This window comes from Oncorhynchus clarkii, chromosome 9 (assembly GCF_045791955.1).
Source record: "Oncorhynchus clarkii lewisi isolate Uvic-CL-2024 chromosome 9, UVic_Ocla_1.0, whole genome shotgun sequence".
Taxonomy (NCBI): Eukaryota; Metazoa; Chordata; class Actinopteri; order Salmoniformes; family Salmonidae; genus Oncorhynchus; species Oncorhynchus clarkii.
This window is the reverse complement of record NC_092155.1, coordinates 51,316,370-51,338,666: the sequence shown is the minus strand read 5'-3', so window position 1 is coordinate 51,338,666 and position 22,297 is coordinate 51,316,370. Positions and strand designations below refer to the sequence as shown.

General features: G+C 46.9%; 1 protein-coding gene across 7 annotated transcripts in view; it reads right to left on the bottom strand.

The window, feature by feature from the left end:
* The window catches only part of LOC139416505 (extracellular sulfatase Sulf-2-like), a 181,714-nt gene that overhangs the window by 24,737 nt on the left and 134,680 nt on the right, over positions 1–22,297 (bottom strand). For all 7 annotated transcript variants that reach the window (XM_071165184.1, XM_071165180.1, XM_071165182.1 and 4 more), the window contains 6 exons: positions 20,892–21,133; positions 14,513–14,752; positions 11,278–11,429; positions 10,123–10,292; positions 2,850–3,000; positions 2,378–2,553 (listed from right to left, as the gene is read on the bottom strand). In XM_071165184.1, the coding sequence (XP_071021285.1) occupies positions 2,378–2,553; positions 2,850–3,000; positions 10,123–10,292; positions 11,278–11,429; positions 14,513–14,752; positions 20,892–21,063 (1,061 nt within the window). In that variant the 5' untranslated portion in view covers positions 21,064–21,133. The remainder of the gene's footprint in view (positions 1–2,377; positions 2,554–2,849; positions 3,001–10,122; positions 10,293–11,277; positions 11,430–14,512; positions 14,753–20,891; positions 21,134–22,297) is intronic.

The following is a 22,297-nucleotide window of genomic DNA, read 5'->3' as shown; positions in this document are numbered from 1 at the left end:
TCTGTCTGTCTGCCTCTATCAGTCTGTCTGTCTGTCTGTCTGTTTCTGTCGGTCGGTCTGTCTCTATCGGTCAGTCAGTCAGTCAGTCAGTCAGTCTGTCTGTCTGTCTGTCTGTCTGTCTGTCTGTCTGTCTGTCTGTCTGTATCAGTCGGTCGTCTCTGTCGGTCTGTCTGTCTCTATCGATCTGTCTGTCTCTATTGGTCTGTCTGTCTGTCTCTATTGGTCTGTCTGTCTGTCTGTCTGTCTGTCTGCCTGTCTGTCTGTCTGTCTGTCTGTCTGTCTGTCTGTCGGTCGTCTCTGTCGGTCTGTCTGTCTCTATCGATCTGTCTGTCTGTCTCTATCGGTCTGTCTGTCTGTCTGTCTGTCTGTTTCTGTCGGTCAGTCTGTCTGTCTCTGTCGGTCTGTCTGTCTGTCCCTGTCAGTCAGTCTGTCTGTCTGTCTGTCTGTCTGTCTGTCTGTCTGTCGTCTCTGTCGGTCTGTCTGTCTCTATCGATCTGTCTGTCTGTCTCTATCGGTCTGTCTGTCTGTCTGTCTGTCTGTCTGTCTGTTTCTGTCGATCAGGACGGTGTCTGGAGAAACAAATGAGATCTGTCTCTGTCGGTCCGTCCGTCTGTTAGTCCGTTCGTCTCTGTCTGTCCGTCTCTGTCTGTCGGTCTGTATGTCTCTGTCGGTCTTCTCTGTCGGTCGGTTGTCAGTCTGTCTGTCTCTGTCAGTCTGTCTGTCTGTCTGTCTGTCTGTCTGTCTGTCTGTCTGTCTGTCTGTCGGTCAGTCAGTCTGTCTCTGTCGGTCCGTCCGTCTGTTGGTCCGTTCGTCTCTGTCTGTCCGTCTCTGTCTGTCGGTCTGTCTGTCCGTCGGTATGTCTCCGTCGGTCGGTTTGTCAGTCTGTCTGTCTCTGTCTGTCTGTCTGTCTGTCGGTCAGTCAGTCTGTCTGTCCGTCCGTCTGTCCGTCGGCATGTCTCCGTCGGTCGGTTTGTCATTCTGTCTGTCTGTCTGTCTGTCTGTCTGTCTGTCGGTCAGTCAGTCAGTCAGTCAGTCAGTCAGTCTGTCTGTCGGTCTGTCTGTCCGTCGGTATGTCTCCGTCGGTCGGTTTGTCGGTCGGTCTGTCTGTCTGTCTGTCTGTCTGTCTGTCTCTGTCGGTCTATCTCTGTCGGTCAGTCTGTCTCTGTTGGTCGGTCTGTCTGTGTCTGTCTGTCTCTGTCGGTCTGTCTGTCTGTCTCTGTCGGTCTGTCTGTCTGTCTCTGTCGGTCAGTCTGTCTCTATCGGTCAGTCAGTCAGTCAGTCAGTCAGTCTGTCTGTCTGTCTGTGTCGGTCTGTCTGTCTGTCTCTGTCGGTCAGTCTGTCTCTATCAGTCAGTCAGTCTGTCTGTCTGTGTCAGTCGGTCGTCTCTGTCGGTCTGTCTGTCTCTATCGATCTGTCTGTCTCTATTGGTCTGTCTGTCTGTCTCTATTGGTCTGTCTGTCTGTATCTATCGGTCTGTCTGTCTGTCTGTCTGTCTGTGTCAATCGGTCATCTCTGTCGGTCTCTCTGTCTCTATCGATCTGTCTGTCTCTATTGGTCTGTCTGTCTGTCTCTATCGGTCTGTCGGTCTGTCTGTCTGTCTGTCTGTCTGTCTGTCTGTCTGTATGTGTCAGTCGGTCGTCTCTGTTGGTCTCTCTGTCTCTATCGATCTGTCTGTCTCTATTGGTCTGTCTGTCTGCCTCTATCAGTCTGTCTGTCTGTCTGTCTGTTTCTGTCGGTCGGTCTGTCTCTATCGGTCAGTCAGTCAGTCAGTCAGTCTGTCTGTCTGTCTGTCTGTCTGTCTGTCTGTCTGTCTGTCTGTCTGTATCAGTCGGTCGTCTCTGTCGGTCTGTCTGTCTCTATCGATCTGTCTGTCTCTATTGGTCTGTCTGTCTGTCTCTATTGGTCTGTCTGTCTGTCTGTCTGCCTGTCTGTTTGTCTGTCTGTCTGTCTGTCTGTCTGTCTGTCTGTCTGTCTGTCTGTCTGTCGGTCGTCTCTGTCGGTCTGTCTGTCTCTATCGATCTGTCTGTCTGTCTCTATCGGTCTGTCTGTCTGTCTGTCTGTCTGTCTGTTTCTGTCGGTCAGTCTGTCTGTCTCTGTCGGTCTGTCTGTCTGTCCCTGTCAGTCAGTCTGTCTGTCTGTCTGTCTGTCTGTCTGTCTGTCTGTCTGTCTGTCTGTCGGACTTTCAGTGATCTTATGGAGTCATAAAGGGGATAGACCAGCTATATAGAGGACTCAGAGGATTTGTATTTATACATTTGACTTAATGTAGGTACGGATGTAAGGATCAGTCCCACAGGGTTAAGTCATCCACAGTACCCTTCCGAGTAAAGATAATACAGCCATACAACACACTCATCCCCACCTCACACACACTTACATGGCTCCTGCCTCCACGTTGGGCCCTCGGATGTAGAAGGGAACTCGGATGTCAAACTCATAGGGCATGGACTTGCCCTTGACCAGTCCAAACTGGCCCACGTGGTAGCCATGGTCAGCTGTGTAGATGATATACGTGTTGTCCAGTTCTCCAGTCTCAGCCAACATGTTATACACCTAGAACACAGAGCAGATATCTTCCAAACTTATCTCAATAAAGAATGGGGTGTGTATCCTCTTCTTGGGCCATGGAAAGGTACAGATGGAAAAGACATTGAAGGAATGATATATAATAGATGCCATATAGCAGACACTTTTATCCAAAGTGACTTACAGTCATGTGTGCATACATTGTCGTATGGGTGGCCCCGGGAATCGAACTCACTATCCTGGTGTTGCAAGCGCCATGCTCTACCAACTGAGCCATACAGGATCCCTTGGAGGGGTGCAGGTAGGGGGCGCTCTAAGCTCACCTTCTCCACACTGTCGTCCACAGAGAGCAGGGTCTGCAGCCTCTTCCTCTGTAGCATGTTGGTGAACTCCATGTGGATGGGCTTCATAGCCCCAGTGTAACGCATGATCCAGTGCTTGTCCGGGTTCGGAGCATAGTTGTAGCTGGGAGTGCTGAGAGAAGAGACGGGGGAAGTGTTCAGAGAAGTTTAGTGACATCGTATTAACATTGACAAAGCATCTTTTAAAAGTTTTTGACTTTAGGTGCTTGAAGAGTAGCCTACCATGAGTGACACAAAGTCTCTGCCATAATGAACTATTGTCCCAAGCACAGCATTAAAGGGTCATGGATGCCAGGTAGGCAGTTCCATTGTTCTGATTGTTGATGTGTTAGTCTACCTTTAATAAAGAATGCTTACGGTGCTTTCGCAAAGAATTCAGACCCCATGAATTTCTCCACATTTTGTTATGTTACAGCCTTATTCTAAGTTATTTATATTAACATTTTCTCAATCTATACACAATACCCCATAATGACAAAGCAAAAACTGTTTTTTAGACATTTTTGCAAATGTAAAAAAGAGAGAAACTTAAATAGTACATTCACACACACTACCAGTCAAAAGTTTTAGAATACCCACTCATTCAAGAGTTTTTCTTTATTTTTACTTTTTTCTACATTGTATAGTGAATAATAGTGAAGACATCAAAACTATGAAATAACACATATGGAATCATGTTGTAAGCAAAAAAGTGTTAAACAAATCTAAATATATTTCATATTTGAGATTCTTCAAATAGCCACCCTTTGCCTTGATGACAGCTTTGCACACTCTTGGCATTCTCTCAACCAGCTTCACCTGGAATGCTTTTCCAACAGTATCGAAGGAGTTCCCACATATGCTGAGCACTTGTTGGCTGCTTTTCCTTCCCTTTGAGGTCTGACTCATCCCAAACCAACTCAATTTGGTTGCGGTTGGGGGGGATTGTGGAGGCCAGGTCATCTGATGCAGCGCTCCATCACTCTCCTTCTTGGTAAAATAGTCCAAACACAGTCTGGAGGTGTGTTGGGTCACAGTCCTGTTTAAAAACTAATGAGAGTCCCACTAAGTCCAAGCCTGATGGGATGGTGTGTAGCTGCAGAATGTTGTGGTAGCCATGCTGGTTAAGTGTGCCTTGAATTCTAAATAAATCACAGACAGTGTCAACAGCAAAGAACTCCCAAACCATAACACCTCCACCTACATGCTTTACGGTGGCAAATACACACGCAGACATCATCCGTTCATCCACACTGCATCTCACAAAGACACAGCGGTTGGAACCATATCTCTCAAATTTGTACTCCAGACCAAAGGACAAATTTACACCGGTCTAATGTCCATTGCTCATGTTTCTTGGTCCAAGCAAGTCTCTTCTTCTTATTGGTGTCCTTTAGTAGTGGTTTCTTTTCAGCAATTCGACCATGAAGGCCTGATTCACACAGTCCCCTCTGAACAGTTGATGTTGAGATGTGTCTGTGACTTGAACTCTGTGAAGCATTTATTTGGGCTGCAATTTCAGAGGCTGGTAACTCTATCTTATCCTCTGCAGCAGAGGGTCTTCCTTTCCTGTGGCGGTCCTCATGAGAACCAGTTTCATCATAGCGCTTGATGGTTTTTGCCACCGCACTTGAAGAAACTTTCAAAGTTCTTGACATTTTTTGTGTCTTACAGTAATTTAAAGTCATTTTAAAGTCATTTATCTTAGCTTATTTGAGCTGTTCTTGCCATAATATGGACTTAATAAAAAATCCTATGTTCCCATCTCAAGTGACAAATAAAGTAACCAGGTTGACCGTGAGAGGGATTGAAGGGGGATTGAAGGGGAATTGAAGGGGAATTGAAGGGGTATTGAAGGGGAATTGAAGGGGAATTGAAGGGGGATTGAAGGGGGATTGAAGGGGTATTGAAGAGGAATTGAAGGGGTATTGAAGGGGAATTGAAGGGGAATTGAAGGGGGATTGAAGGGGGATTGAAGGGGGATTGAAGGGGGATTGAAGGGGAATTGAAGGGGAATTGAAGGGGTATTGAAGGGGTATTGAAGGGGGATTGAAGGGGGATTGAAGGGGGATTGAAGAGGAATTGAAGGGGGATTGAAGGGGGATTGAAGGGGGATTGAAGAGGAATTGAAGGGGGATTGAAGGGGGATTGAAGGGGAATTGAAGGGGAATTGAAGGGGTATTGAAGGGGAATTGAAGGGGTATTGAAGGGGAATTGAACAGGAATTGAAGGGGGATTGAAGGGGTATTGAAGAGGGATTGAAGGGGTATTGAAGGGGAATTGAAGGGGATATTGAAGCTTGTGTGCAACAGGGAGTGGCAATTAAATGCAAGCTTCACAAGAACAAATTAAATTGTTAAAACATTTCTAGCCTGTCTATCTGTGGGTAACAGGGTTGACGTGTCCTGCTCGACCAGCTCAGTTTTCACCACAAAACACCAGAAAATGGCCCAAATTAAATTATGTATATAATTAGTTACATTTTTTTTAACGTTGTTTTTTAAGTTCTAAAAACCGGTTTTCACTTTGTCATTATGGGGTGTATATGTGGGGGAAATGAAGGAGTCTGAATACTTTCAGAATGCACTGTATGTTGTACAGAAGACAAATGTCTACAGTGAAAAATTTCTATACATGCATGGCTGCTTTGGGGTAAAAATATGGTTAGCTGGGAATGTGTGTGTGTGTGTGCCTGTGTGAGCCAGGAGAGTAATTCTATAATATATCAGGACAGTGGGAGGGTGGGGATGTATTCTAAGACGGGACTGCTCAGTGTAATTGGGGCTGGTGGCTGGTCATTGGTTTAATTAAAAAAAACTGGCTTGCCTTTTGGCACACAGAGAGATGAGGCTCCTGTGAGTTGTGCAGTGGGAGGATGTTGTGTGTGTGTGTGATTAATGACTAGGAGCAAAGACATTCATTACTTTGCCCTGCACATTCACACACACACACACACACACACACACACACACACACACACACACACACACACACACACACACACACACACACACACACACACACACACACACACACACACACACACACACACACACAGCAGAAAACGACAAGGCGAGGGACATCACCACCATCTGAATAATCTCTTGGAAACAAATGGCTCTTATCATGTGATTGAGTTACTCCCCTCCACTTTCAACGGTTCTCTCCATCTCACCCTCACTTCGTAACTGCCTCCCTATCTCTCTTGCTTTCTCCCTCTTTCCTTTGTCCCCCTGTACCTCGCACACAGACTGCCCATGGCTACCACTAGCTCTGTGCTGTGGCTTTGATAGCTGGCTCGATCCACTAATTCGCTACCTTTTGAGTGCAACAGGGAGTGGCATTTGAATGCAAGCTTCACAAGAACAAATGAAATTGTTCAAACATTTCTAGCATGTCTAACTGTGGGTAACAGGGTTGACGTGTCCTGCTCGACCAGCTCAGTTTTCACCACAAAACACCAGAAAATGGCCCAAAAGTATAGAACCAACTCACCTGTTTTTACACTGTGATTTGACTATGAGATGTTTTTAAAAGAAATAGTTTTACCATGTTAAAACGAGAGTGTAGTTCACGTAACAGGGTTCGACCTTAAAATGAGGGACAGACTTAAATGAAACACTAATCACATTAAATAAATAATCTTCAGAAATGACTTTGTCAAAGCAACAAAATAACTAGGACTTTACAATGACGGTGAAACTTGGAGAAAGTTTGGTGGGAAAAGAAAGTGGGTTAAAATCTTCCTAGAAGTGACACAGGGTGGACGGAGGGACAGTCAAAATGCTACACAGATTTATTGAATTCTCCAAGTGTTCTATATTAATTAAAGGGCACTTCATTTAATAGAAGCTTTTAAAATCCAATATTGGATTTCTACTTGAAATATAAGAGGGACACAAAAGGCATTTATTTTGTGGAAAGACCCAGCTGTGAGTGTGGGCAAGCTGTGCAACACAGTTCTAACGGATCAGCTGCATTTGTTTTTCTCTGGTTTAGAGTAAAATGTCCTCTCTAAACTCTAGACTTCCCTCCCTTCCACTCTCTCCTTTTCTCTCTCTCCTTCACCATGCAGGGTCTCCACTTTATTGGACAATGTTGTAATCCGTTCAATTCTCGCAGGTCTCTCTCACGTCTAAGACTCCCAGCTGCTTCTGAACCACTAAGCTTTCTCCACTTAAAAGGGGAGAAAAAAATATGATTGTTGGGGTCAGGGACAATCACCACTGGGTCTCAAAGGCAATCAACCGTTTTTCCTCTCTCCCACACAGAACAACTTCCAAAAACCGAGTGGAAGTTGGAATTTCACAGAAGATGGAAAAGTGAGGAATTTCATAGTTGGAGATTGGAGGCGATAGGGTTTATAGAGGGCTTGTGACACCATGGCTTGATGGAAGCAGGGGTGAAGCTACAGGGGAATGTGAGTGGAGGGGGTGAGAATAGAAGGGGGATTTGACTACGTAGGGGGCAAAAAGGTCTTTGATGGAGGGAGGAAGTGAGGGGGAGTGGTTAAGAGGAGGTTTCCATGGTGCAGGGAGGTAATTACTGGGAGGAAAATTGTGCTAGCTTTGTAGCCAAGCAGGGCAAACTGAACAGGGGCACAGAGGAATTTGACATGGTGGATTATTGGGGTAACTATAGGGAGGCCAAGGGTGTTCTGATGAATTCATGAAAGACAAGGAGGGGTTCTTTGGAGGGGTTCTTAGGGTTGAGCAAACAGTCTGGACCACAGGGACAAAACACAAGGTGCTACAGGAGAGAAAACTCCCTGCGAGTTAGAGAGAGCCCAAACTAAAAACGTAGTCCTGTAAAAAGTGAAAAGTTCCTCAGAGAGAGGTAAAGGGGAGGACAGGCCGTCAGCGTGATTGAAACAGAGAAAATAAAAGCCCTCTACAGAGGAGACAGCGAGAGTACTGAGGCAATTAAAAAATAAACACCACCACATAAAATAACACACCACTAAGCAAGAAAGAGTGGCATTAGAGCGGGCTCAGCTGACACTCCAACTAATGGGTTTGTACTGTTAGAGGGGACAGATGAGAGGAACACCAGGCTCTGGAGTGAGAGTTCCTATCAGGACTATAAAGACCATCGGAGGGAGAGAGAGAGAGGGGGGTACTTCTTATGAAACTGTGATTAATAGAACGTCAGGACATTTAACAGGACAAGAATAATCCATTCTTGGATCTGTACAGGCTACATGGACCACTGTTTGCTTTTTGTTCCCTGCTCATCACGACCACGGACTAACAACAACCTGCCAAACACTCATTGATCTTTCTCTTTACTTTCTCTGTTTGTCACCATTTATCTTATATCCCCATTGATCTCCTCATTCCCTTCACTCACCGTTTCCCCCTTCCTTCCCCCCCCCCCAGTCTCTTCTCCACCCTCCCATCCTTTCCTCTCTCTCTGCCTTGCATTAGCCTGACGAAGCCCCCTGACTGTTTATCCGCTATGTATCGGAGGGCATGCCTGTTTGTTTTGTCCTACATGCAGTGTGGGCGTGACTTTCTACAGGAATCAGCCATCAGCCATCACCTCCCCCCTTCTCCCTCTCCTCTCCCAGACCGTTCCACCCTCCACCCATCACAGTGTAATCTCCCAGCAGGCCCAGTCAGGGACCGACAGGCAGTGAAATCAGCCAGTGCCATCTCTGACAGTGTACATGATATGTGCATCACTGCCTTCATTTACCATCAGACCAGAGCTACAGAGGGTGAGAGGAGGAGATGAGGGGAAAGAGTTTGGCATTATCAGAGAGCGAGAGAGAGAGAGAGAGAGATAGCAGGGAACAGGGTGCACCTGAGGGGTGAGGGAGAAGGTGAGTAGGGGCGAGAGAGCAGCCTCCCATCCCAGCTACAGGCTTTCAGGGGTCAAATTACAACAGCAACACATGCCAACAGGCTGTGTAGTGTAGTGTTGTGTCCAGGCAGGGCTGTGAGATACAGTTCTCTGCAGTGTGCCCAGTTCAGACGCAGCACTGCTGGGTGCCTTAGACACGATACAGCGATCACAGCCACTACACGCTGATTGTGCCTCATGGGATGCCTCTAAATCTAAAGCACAGAGCAGTGATACAATGTGTGTTGATGTGTGCATTTGTGTGTGTTTGTTTGTATGCCTGTGTTTCAGTGTTTAAGAAAGTGAACACGTATTTGTTCAGAGGCAGGAGAGAGAGCCCACAGAGCGCACGCACACACACACACACACACACACACACACTCACACACACACACACAACCCAGCATGGCTGGGAATGGCACCGACAAGCCCTGATGGATATGATTGCAATGAGAGTACTGGTATGTGCAAAGATAGATGGAGGGAGGGTGTAGAAAACCCTTACAGTTGCCCATGAGTGCTTCTCAGGGCCCTCTCTTACCCTCTCTCAGAGACACAACTTTAAGAAACGTTATTACCCCGAAGAGAGTAGAGGTACTGGGTGGGATGGGCTTTCTATTGTTCACAGACACTCTGCCCCCCAACGTTCACACCCCTGCTCCTGGAACACTCGGTTGCTAGGTCCAACCAGAGTCACATGACCTATTCAGCCAATCAGAGGCTCTACCTGGGAGCAGCAAAAACCCCTCTGCCTCTCAAGCTCTTTAGTGGTTTACAGGAGGGCAGGTTGAGACGACCTCTATAAACTCCTGTCCTCCACCTCAACTCACATCTTGACCCCAACTGTGTGTTAGTGCGTCACTGACCATAAAACCACTTTCACAGCTACTCGTCTCCTCTTCCTGTTTGCCGTGTGTGGTAATAAAATGTTGATTGTATCCCTGTCTCCTGCTGGCCATTCTAAACCGCGACGCCGGGACATTTGAACCTATATCTAAACTGGCATCTCTATCGGAGTCCGCTCTTTTTCAGAGGGAAAGAGGGAAGGGGAGAGGGAAAGAGAGCGAGGGAGAGAATGAGAGAGAATACAGGGGGAAAGTGACACATTGTTCACTGGAGCCGATAACTGCTTTCCCTTGAAGATTCGGAGAAAAGGAGAGAACTGAAAATATTGCTTTATCTTGGAATCATATATAGTTCTCGACATTACTCATTGACACAAGATACCTTGTTTTATACCCGATAGCCTCACATTTAAGCCGCCATCCCATGAAAACATCACTACATAAAAGGTTAATGTTATTGCTTTTGTAAGTGCAGGAGTCAGAATGATGTTGTTTCCTTACACAGTAAAGCCACTTCATGGTTCGTGCAATCTGTGCATGCTTGCACGTGTGTTCCAGACACTCACATGTGCTGGGATGCGTTGGGGAAGGCAGTGCTGTATTGCGGTGCGGAGTCTTCCGGCCCGTGTGGGGCAGCGTGGCTCATCACCATCATCACTGGCCGGTGTGGGTACATCCTCTTAGAGGAACGGAAGTAGTTGATGCTGTCCTCTGTGATGAGATCCGTAAAGTAGTCCTGCAAGAAGATGAAATATTGATTTAACATCCTCACAACGAAAGGGGACATCAGTAAATACACTTTCCACAAATGTCTGTTTTATCAGCTGGACTCTCTTAAACAGATTCTTACAAGTCACCACATGCTAGCTCTCTCAGTAACCGAAAGATTGCTGGATCGATTCCCCGAGCTGACAAAGTGAAAATCTGTCGTTCTGCTCCGTTAACCCACTGTTCCCCGGGGCACCGAAGACGTGGGTGTCAATCGAGGCAGCCCTCGGCACCTCTGATTCAGAGGGGTTGGGTTAAATGCGGAAGACCCATTTCAGTTGAACGCATTCAGTTGTACAACTGACTAGGTATCCCCCTTTCCCTTTCCTTTCCAGGACAATGTTTCATCAAACACTTCAGATGTGTAACTAATATTCTATTGCAGTAAATAGCCTCTTCAGAGAGGTCTCTTCCTCCATGAGAACGGAGACTGGAATGACAAGGAGAAGGTTCCAGATGGCGGTCTGAGAACGAGCCAAGGGGAATATGCAGTCAGTGTTCCACACTCGTCTTTTCCTCTCCTCCTCCTGCCCCTACTCTCTTACCCCCTCTCTGAGACAGTGGCCGTGAGGGATGGAGATAGAGCCTTTAGTGAACAGGTTGTGTACATCTGCAGGGCAGTGTTCCTGCTCCTCCCCTCCATCCCTCTCTACTGTGGGAGGAACCCATTCCTGGAAAGAGTTGGCAGGCTCCACTAGAACTAAACTGGGACCAGGTGTTGTGCTGGACAGGCTATGGGGTGGTGCTGGGAAACAGGACAGTTAAATATTTCTATGCCGTTGGGAAACATGTTGAGAGAAGATACAGTGGGTAAATGTATGGAAATGAAGAGTGGGTCAAAGTTGATGCCTGATGTAAGATCTGAACCCTAGATTATATCGTGCACACAGCCATAGGCAGAGCACAGCACCAGAGAAGTAACACACACACACACACACAGATATTATACAGACCTTAGGGTACTCGCAGCCGTGTTTCTCTCTGACTCCGTTCCTGCACAGGGTGTAGTTGTAGAAGCGGGAGTTCTTGACCAGCCCCACCCACTCCCTCCATCCAGGAGGAATATAGGAACCGTTGTACTCATTCAGGTACTTCCCAAAGAAGCCTACATGGTGGACCATAGGACAAAGGCAAAAAAGCCAATTCAATTAACTTAGTTACATCCAATCTAATTGGTTTCATCTGCACACTTCATCATTTGCTTTTCTTGTGAAAGGATGGATGGAGGAAGGAGGGATTGGGCGGTGGAGGCTGAAATGTCACTGACACGTACGTCAATACTCATGATTCAGCTGTTGGGGGTGCACTAACAAACCAACAGACGGATCGATGAAAGCATAAGCATGGGAAGTAAAAAGCTCTGGCTGTCCAAGTGCTGCTACTGCTGCTTCTGCTGAATTTGGAACGGATAAATGTCAGAGACAAGACTGATCTGCTCCCCTCCAGGTGGATTACCAGGAAGTAGCTGAGGGTGAATACTACATTATTTATTTGACATTTTGCAGAATGAAATCTCTTGAGTTTTCAAGAAACAAACAATACTTAGTAACAACAATTGTGACTCGTTTCAGGAAACTAGGTGTATGTCGTGCACCACTACTTCACAGGATAACTTTTTTTTTAATCGAAATTAGTTTTGGGGCAGAAATCCCTTCTGGAACATGTGAACTTTCATGTGTATTAATAACAAACGTGTATGCCATCTGTAAATATGAATACAATTGTTAAATTACGAGCCTAGTTGGTATAGCTACAGAAAAAGACAGCAACCTTCCCGCTAGCCATGATTGGATGAGATAATGAGTGGGCTGGACATGCCGAGAGATGGTTTGGATTGGTCTGCCCTGTACTGTAGCACTCTTCTGTCTATAACATGAGCTGGTCAGTATGTGTAGGTAATCCTTTCTAACACAGCTTTTATGAAAGATATCACGCAGTAGAACTGCATAAGTGTTGCTCTCCACTATGCAAGTATCGATATCAATAGAATGTTCATGATGTCACCGCGACAACTGTCGATAGACGTAGCTGGTAAATTCTCCCTGGTTACCTGCTCCGATTCCAGAGCACTCTCATCTGAGTGTGCCAGAGAGCAGAATGCCGGCCGAATTTACGAACGCTCAACACCCGTTGAATATGGCCAGTGCCAGTAAACATTGGCAAAAAAGCTTCATTAAATTGTTGCCAGCAGCGCAGTTACAGTCACCAACGCTCTGGATAACATGAAAACAGCCTAACCAGCTCTGCTAAGGTGAGTAAAATGGTCAGAGTGGGGTGTTCTCTCATTTGTGTCTGGAAGTAGTTAGCAAGCTAGCCAACGTTAGCCTGTTAGCTTGGGTGCTTGACTGCTGTTGTTAGGTCACGATCAACGCTCAGTGTGCGCTCTGAACGCTCAGAGAGTGAGAAAGTTAGACGTACAAATATCATACCCCTCCAAAAATGCAAACCTTCCCTGTTATTGGTAATGGTGAGAGGTTAGCATGTCTCGGGGTATATTTGCGAGACTAACTTTCTCACTCCTCATTATTCACGATTCATTCAGGATGATGCATAATCATGGTAGCATCCACATGAATGTAGAAGTGTGGGGACTATGTACAAAAAGTGCTGTAATTTCGAAACGGTTCACCTGATATGGATGAAAATACCCTCAAATGAAAGCTGCCAGTCTGCACTTTAACCTCACAGTCATTGTATCATTTCAAATCCAAGGTGCTGAAGTGCATAACCACTGTCCCAATATTTTTGGAGCTCACTGTGTATACATACATAGAGTTTCTCCACCTGGTGATTTTTCTAATAGTTAAAAAAAAAAACAGTTTGTTCTTTAACAGGCCTTTTTTTGCAAAGAGTCTAGGATTGCTGATATAGGATCAGTTTAGTCTTTTAGATCATAATACGATTATATGGACAGCACAGCGGGGGACCTGATTCTAAATCAGCAGAGTTACAGTGTAAGCAGCACCACCAACCACACACTACTGGCCCAGCCACAGTGCATCCCTCTGGGGGAAAGGGGCTCAACGTGAACACAGAACTGATGGGCTGCCACAAGACGTCGGTGTAGACAGACGTGGGTTGCTGTTTCCGTCCGTGGGAACATGGAGGATTTCTTCTTGGAACAGACACTACAGCATGTCTAGTTGTCACCGAGTGCCATTTTCTGGACTGATTGTAAACTCTGTTGAGTTTCTACATTCCTGATCAGGATTTCAAAGAATGCGTGTGGCAATACGACATTGGGACAGTAGTGCAGAGCTTCTCCTTTCATTTTGGAACGAGTCACGAAGATTTAACTTTAAATGTTTGTGGAAGGAGCACATAACCACATCATCAAATGCGTTGTTTTGAAATTGAGTGCACGTGTGCGCATTAAACAATAGCGGATCAAATCAAATCAAATTGTATTGGTCACATGCACATGGTTAGCAGACGTCATTGTGAGTGTAGCGAAATGCTTGTGATACATAAAAAAACGAAACACTGCAAAGTCTCCTAAGGACTAAAAGCGAGGCGACCCTCTCTGTCGGCGCCATTTTGATCATGTGTGTGTGTGTGTGTGTGTGTGTGTATGCATGCTTGTGTGTGTTCTTCTCCCATAATTCCAGTGATTTCTGGAGGACAGGAAAAAGAGCATGAAGAGCTGGCTCCAGACATGTCTTTTCTTCTGTTATGACTGTAGATAGGTCTACCTGATGCAATAGGAACAGAGTGGACGAGACACAGAATGTCAGCGTCTGTGTAGGTGAAACAGTGGAGCCCATCACAGATAATGGCCATCCACTCAGAGAGGCCCGGTGTGCATCCCAAATGGCACCCTATTCCTTTTATAGTGCACTACTGTTGACCCGGGCCCATAGGGTGGTAGTGCACTTTATAGGTAATAGGGTGCTATTTGGCACAGCCCCCAGTGTTCTCAGCCCCAGTCAGGCTACTGCCTAGCTAGCACACTCAGCATCAGTAGAGAACAGAACACCAGGCAGTGGAAAACCCATCTAATGGCTTTCACTGAGGGTGTGCAATGTGTAACCTAATTATGACAAATATTTGAGTTCTCAATTAAATGAGTGTTTGGCTTAATTTAATAGGAGATACATGCCTTCAGAGAGTTGGGTAGCCTCAGGTGTGTGTGTGTGCGTGCCTGTCTGTACGTCTATGTGTGTGTGTCGCTCTGTACGGACCACTGACCTGTCCTGTAGCCGGTGTTGTTGAGGTACACTCCGAAGGTCCTAGTCTCGTGCTGGGCCTGCCATGAGGGGGAGGAGCAGTTTTCGTTGTTGGTGTAGGTGTTGTGGTTGTGAACGTACTTCCCCGTCAGCATGGAGGAGCGTGAAGGACAGCACATGGGCGTGGTCACAAAGGCGTTGGAGAAGTGAGTCCCGCCCTGCTCCATGATACGTCGAGTCTTATTCATAGCCTGCATGGAGCCTGAGGAGGGACAGAGAGGGAGCGAGAGAAACACAAACACGGGTCAGATCTGTTCCAGGCAGACATGTAACTAGCAGGAGGTAGCCCACACGCACCACTAAACAATACCATGTCAATAGAGGGAGAATGTTATCTGTTCTGCTAATTATGCGTGTGTGAGAAGGAAGGAGCGAGGAGGGGATATGGGGAGAAGGGCCTCGATGTCTGTCCCTCTCCTGGGAGGATAAAGAGGATTAAACAGACAACACAAAGGAGAGCAGAGGAGAGGCAGGAGAGGAGAGGCGCGAAAGAAGAGGAGAGGCAGGAGAGGAGAGGAGTGGAGAGGAGAGGCAGGAGAAGCAGGAGAGGAGAGACAGGAGAATAGAGGAGAGGCAGGAGAGAAGAGGAGAGGCAGGAGAAGCAGGAGAGGAGAGACAGGAGAGAAGAGGAGAGGCAGGAGAGAAGAGGAGAGGCAGGAGATAAGAGGAGAGGCAGGAGAGGAGAGGAGAGGCAGGAAAGGAGAAGAGGAGAGGCAAGGCAGTAGAGGAGAGGAGAGGAGAGGAGATGAGAGGAGAGGAGAGGAGAGGAGAGGCAGAAGAGGAGAGGCAGTAGAGGAGAGGAGAGGCAGGAGAGAAGAGGAGAGTCAGGGGAGAAGAGGAGAGGCAGGAGAGGAGAGGCAGTAGAGGAGAGGAGAGGCAGGAGAGAAGAGGAGAGGCAGGAGAGGAGAGGAAAGGCAGGAGAGAAGAGGAGAGGCAGGAGAGGAGAGGAGAGGCAGGAGAGGAGAGGAGAGGAGAGGAGAGGAGAGGAGAGGAGAGGAGAGGAGAGGAGAGGAGAGAGGAGGCAGGAGAGAAGAGGAAAGGCAGGAGAGGAGAGGAAAAGCAGGAGAGAAGAGGAGAGGCAGGAGAGGAGAGGAGAGGCAGGAGAGAAGAGGAGAGGCAGGAGAGAAGAGGAGAGGCAGGAGAGAAGAGGAGAGGCAGAAGAGGAGAGGAGAGGCAGGAGAGAAGAGGAGAGGCAGGAGAGAAGAGAAGAGGCAGGAGAGAAGAGGAAAGGCAGTAGAGGAGAGGAGAGGAGAGGAGAGGAGAGGAGAGGAGAGGAGAGGAGAGGAGAGGAGAGGAGAGGAGAGGAGAGGAGAGAGGAGGCAGGAGAGAAGAGGAAAGGCAGGAGAGGAGAGGAAAAGCAGGAGAGAAGAGGAGAGGCAGGAGAGGAGAGGAGAGGCAGGAGAGAAGAGGAGAGGCAGGAGAGAAGAGGAGAGGCAGGAGAGAAGAGGAGAGGCAGAAGAGGAGATGAGAGGCAGGAGAGAAGAGGAGAGGCAGGAGAGAAGAGGAAAGGCAGTAGAGGAGAGGAGAGGCAGGAGAGAAGAGGCAGAAGAGAAGAGAAGAGGCATGAGAGAAGAGGAGAGGCAGGAGACAAAGAATAGTAGAGGCATGAGAGGAGAGGCAGAAGAGAAGAGGAGACGCAGGAGAGACAGAAGAGGAATGGCTTCACTAACAGGGGATGGGTAGGGTCTAGCTGGCTTCACTAACAGGGGATGGGTGGGGTCTGGCTGGCTTCACTAACAGGGGATGGATGGGGTCTGGCTGGCTTCACTAACAGGGGATGGATGGGGTCTGGCTAGCTTCACTAACAGGGGATGGATGGGGTCTGGCTGGCTTCACTAACAGGGGATGGATGGGGTCTGGCTAGCTTCACTAACAGGGGATGGATGGGGGCTGGCTTCATGAACAGGAGATGGATGGGGGGCTGGCTGGCTGGCAGAGAGGAGATGCTGAGAGCAATATGATCCGAGTAAGGATTGACCTGTGAGTTTGGCAGGGAGTTAGCTGACCTCTTTTGTAAATTCATCCTGGCTTTTCTGAATGAACAGTAATAAAATGATCCTCGTCCTATTTAGACCTATAGTATGAATGAATCCTCCACATGTGGCTGAGTTTTATGGGCTTTGAAGGTAATGTGTACAGCCAATCCAGGCAAAGGTTCAGGAAAACACACACACACACACACACACACACACACACACACACACACACACACACACACACACACACACACACACACACACACACACACACACACACACACACACACACACACACACACACACACACAACCCCTCACATATAGAGAGAGGAGGGTCCAGGAAGGGCAGGGTGAAGTGTACAGACAGAGGAAGTCCTGAGCTACTTGACCTTTTCACAGACAATCACCAGGCCTTTAACAACCAGACAAAGGTTAAAACACAGGGCTGGCCATTCAGAGAAATGTCAACATGGTGTCCTACAGAGGTTCAGACAGGGAGGGGAAAGTTCTCTTTAACATGGGAGATTTTTTTCACAGATAACAGGGCTGTGCGAGGTTCATTCCAAACAGTATTTTGTGAAACGCTACATAAGCTTGTACATTTGAAAAAAGCAATATATTGATCGACCATTGGATCCATTGGAGAGCCGCCTAAAGGAGGAGGTACAGTACAATAGTTAATTATCCCAAAAATCTGGAGTCTTCAGGGACCATTTTCTTTCAGGAAGATCCTCTCTTTTTCCACAGGCTTAATGTAATTGTAAATTGATGTGAAAATGACTTTGACAAGGTGTTCTTCAATCTGCTTTCATCTCTGCCTCTCCATGGCTATTGAGCTGCGTCAGTCATATCTTTGTGGCAAATGAATGGGAGCCACAATGAGACGATGGATACAGCTGATTGAACTGCATTCATGTGAGACAGGCTGCCTTTCACACTGCAACAACGTGAAAGGAAAAGGGAGGGGAGACTGAACCAAACAGAGGAGGGAGAGCGGTAACTACTATAACTAAAGCTTTTTCCTCAATCTGGGTGGAACGGGATGTGTCCATTTTCAGGCACTCGAGGGAACTATGATGCAGTGTTGAGAGAGCTGGAGAGTGGAGAGTGGTTAGTGTTTAGGGAACAGCTGCCTCATAAATGGAGTGTTCTGAAGAGGGACCCGTTGACGGACAAGTATCCACCTGCGAGTCATTACATCACGGTAGAGCCACATGCTCTCCAAGTCCAGGACTCTGTTTGATGCAGCGTTAGCTGCCCAGTAGAAAGCCTGCATTTTCAACCATTTAGTGCCGGGTGGCCTAGAGCAGAGAGGGTCAGTGGTGGTATCTCAATGGTTTGGCTGTCATTTCAGGTGGGGATATACAGTGCATTCGGGAAGTATTCAGAACCCTTGACTTTTTCCACATTTTGTTACGTTACTTGCTTATAATAAAATGTATTAAATGTATTAAACTACTTTTTCCTCATCAATCTACACACAATACCCCATAATGACAAAGCGAAAACAGGTTTTCAGAAATGTTTGCAAATTTGTAAAAAATACAAAATAGAAATACCTTATATACATAAGTATTCAGAACTTTTGCTGTGAGATTCAAAATTGAGCTCAGGTGCATCCTGTTTCCATTGATCATCCTTGAGATGTTTCTACAACTTGATTGGAGTCCACCTATGGTAAATTAAATTGATTGGACATGATTTGGAAAGGCACACCTGTCTACATAAGGTCCCACAGTTGACAGTGCAGGTCAGAGCAAAAACTGAGCCAAGAGGTCAAAGGAATTATCCGTAGAGCTCTGAGATAGGATTGTGTCGAAGCACAGATCTGGGGAAGGGTACCAAAATATTTCTGCAGCATTGAAGGTCCTCAAGAACACAGTGGCCTCCATCATTCTTAAATGGAACAAGTTTGGAACAACCAAGAATCTTCCTAGAGCTGGCCGCCCGGCCAAACTGAGCAATCGGGGGAGAAGGGTCTTGGTCAGGGAGGTAGAACCCGATAGTCACTCTGACAGAGTTCCAGAGTTCCTCTGTGGAGATGGGGGAACCTTCCAGAAGGACAACCAACTCAGCAGCACTCCGCCAATCAGGTCTTCATGGTAGAGTGGCCAGACGGAAGCCACTCTTCAGTAAAAGGCACATGACAGCCCGCTTTGTAGTTTGCCAAAAAGCATCGAAAGACTCTCAGACCATGAGAAACAAGATTCAATGGTTTGATGAAACCAAGATTGAACTCTTTGGTCTGAATGCCAAGCGTCACGTCTGGAGGAAACCTGGCACCATCCCTACGTTGAAGGGTGGTGGTGGCAGCATCATGGTGTGGGGATTTTTCAGCCGCAGGGGCAGGGAGACTAGTCAGAATCGAGGGAAAGATGAATGGAGCAAAGTATAGTGAGATCCTTGATGAAAACCTGCTCCCGACCGCTCAGACTGGGGTGAAGGTTCACCTTTCAACAGGACAACGACCCTAAGCACACAGCCAAGACAATGCAGGAGTGGCTTCGGGACAAGTCTCTGATGTTCTTGAGTGGCCCAGCCAGAGCCCAGACTTGAACCCGATCGAACATCTCTGGAGAGGCCTGAAAATAGCACTGCAGCAACGCTCCCCATCCAACCTGACTGAGCTTGAGAGGATCTACAGAGAAGAATGGGAGAAACTCCAAAAATACAGGTGTGCCAAGCTTGTAATGTCATACCCAAGAAGGCTCGAGGCTGTAATAGCTGTCAAAGGGGCTTCAATTAAGTACTGAGTAAAGGTTCTGAATATTTATGTAAATGTGATATTTCAGTTATTATTATTTTTATAGATTTGAAACATTTATAAAAAACAGTTTTTGCTTTGTCATTATGGGGTATTGTGTGTAGATTGATGAGGAAACCGTTTTTTTAAAACACATTTTTAGAATAAGGCTGTAACATAACAAAATGTGGAAAAAGTCATGGGGTCTGAATACTTTACGAATGCCCTGTATGGAGTAGAGTTTTTTTCTCTAATTTCTTTGGAAAAATATTACCAAGGATTTGAGCTATAACACCACTGGTTTCCATTTGGAATTAGTCTCTTTTTCATTCCGTAACAATGACATTCCTTTAATTTTTCTGGTTGCGGTCAGTTAATCTAGTGAGGCTCAGGGGATGAAATCCTCTATGTTATGAAGTGAGCTGGTGTGAAGCTTTGTCGTTGTAACTCAGCGCAGTGAAAATGACTGTGGCGGAAAAGTGTTTTATACCCCTCTCTCTCCTACCACCATCTCCCTGTCCCGATGCCAGCCCACCACTGAACACAGCAGACATAGAGACAGAGAGAGGAGTGTTGGGTGTGCGTGCCGAGCCCTCTGCGTACGGGAAGTGATGCACTGTGTGTATAATGGTTGCTGACGTGCCAAAGGGTTCCTTCTCAATGAGAGGTCGTCACACAGTGTCTGGATTTCCTTTGATAATAACAGATGCGTAAGAGACTGACAATTTCTCTTTCTGTCTGAGAGAATCTAGAAAGATGAGCGTGACAGAGAAAGAAAGAGATAGAGCTGGAGTCAAGCTCAGCAGCACACTCTTTCCCCTTTCATTGAGATCTGTGTGTCTGACTATGTCTTACTATGTCCCGGTAACACAAAGACTTGTGTGTCCGGCATGGGTTAGGATGGGCAAGGAGGTTCTGTCTCACAGACTGTCTGCTAATCGTCTGATTTTGTTTGTTACTCACAACCGTCCAGCAGCGTGGCCTTCTCTTCCTGTGGTCAATTAAAATGGGTAGCTATAAACAACAGTCATTACAATGAGACAGCCATTACAAGACAGCCATTACAACGAGACAGCCATTATAATTAGACAGACATTACAACGAGACAGCCATTACAACGAGACAGCCATTACAATGAGACAGTCATCACAACGAGACAGCCATTACAACGAGACAGCCATTACAACGAGACAGCCATTACAACGAGACAGCCATCACAACGAGACAGCCATTACAACGAGACAGCCATTACAATGAGAGGAGTAGGCCTGGAGGAAGGTTGGATTTGTTTTTGATGTATTTTAGTCTTCATGGTTGATTGGTGCCCATGTGGTCAGATAGTAGATGCCTTATGATCACAATGTTGAAATACCAGACAACCTCTACTGTATAGAGGGAGGAGGATAGGATGGATGTAAAGCAGGCCTCTCCAACCCTTTTTCTGGAGAGCTACCCTCATGTATGTTTTCGCTCCGACTGCCGTTGTAACTAACCTGATTCATCTTATCAACCAGCGAATTATTAGAATCAGGGGTGCTAGATTAGTGTTGGAGCGAAAACCTACAGGATGATAGCTCTCCGGGAACAGGGTTGGAGAGCAGTATGTGAAGCCAGACTCACCGAGCTCCATGTCCTGGTCGTCAGTGAGAATGAGGATGATGTTGGGCCGGATGTTGCGGCGGTCCCTCTGGAAGCGGGCCTTGAGGCGCTGGCTGGACAGAAAGATGGAGGCCTGGGCCAGAGACACGACCCCCAGAAGCAGGAGGAGGTAACGGGTCCCCCGCCCCGCCATGGTGACCTCTGACCTCTAACCCTGCTACTGCTACTGGATCACTCTGCTACAGCCGCTGCTAGGACAGCTCCTGGAGACACAACAGGAGGACATAGGTCAGACTAAAGGAACACAGGGACAGTTCACTAGAGATGCAAGTGATCACACTTAAAGGCAAATTACGCTAGTTCAATGGAAGACACAAGAGCAAAGGTCAGACTAATGGAACACAGGAAACATTTTCTACAGATAGATGATCACATGAAACCCCAAATAGCGTTAGTCCATTGGATAACACATTGAAAGAGAGAACCTTTTTGCTTCAGTTTCTGAGTCGCACTTGAGACTGTTTATGTTCATCAGACAGTAGAGAGGAAGCTGTAAGCTCTCGACAACCGCAAAGGACCACAGCCCCAAAGGAGCATCGCTGCACCAATGAGAGCCGGGCTGGTGTACTAGTTCAGTGTAAAGTATTGGTGGGCCGCTAGGGAGACCTGCCCGGAGACTGCCGCCATCTGCCCCTCAGCGTGTCACCACGGCAACCCTGGTTTTCACCGGAGCAGTAATGAGTGCCCTCTGGGGGCGTGGTTCCTGGGCTCTGTGTGTGTGTCTCCATGTGTGTCTGTGTGTCTGTGTGTGTCTCTGTGTGTGTGAATGTTGCATCCATTAGATTCGTCCCAGAACACACCCCCGCATGGGAAAGGAGGTGCTACACCAGCAGCAGTGTCCACTCACACCTCACATGGAGAACAGGCTACAGAATCATAATGAAATGCAGAGACATATTTTTCTCTCTCTACTCCCCGTTCTCCCACAGCATCCGTCTCAGTACTGAACAGACAAGGCTCTCAACACGAGCTCTTCTATGATGATAGTTCAATTCCAAACAGCTACTATACATTTTGACATTTGACATTCAAATAAACAAACATTTGCCTCCTACCTAATTGAGATCATGAATTTAAAGCGTACAGCGCCGAACCATTTAAACTTCGTTATAGGTAATCTGTACAGTATTCCAATCAGGTCGTGAACCATTCTGCCTCACAGAAGTGACTGGAGAGGGAACAGATTAGTCACACTGTTACAGTGTTTTAATTACCAGCCTCCTCATGGAAATATCCTAGTAGAGCACAGGCTCTCACACACACACATCTCGACCTCCCCATCAAAGTCACATTCACAGCTGAACATTACTTTTCCAAATGTATTTTCATGAAGATTGAAATCACAGAAACAGCTCCACATTAAAACA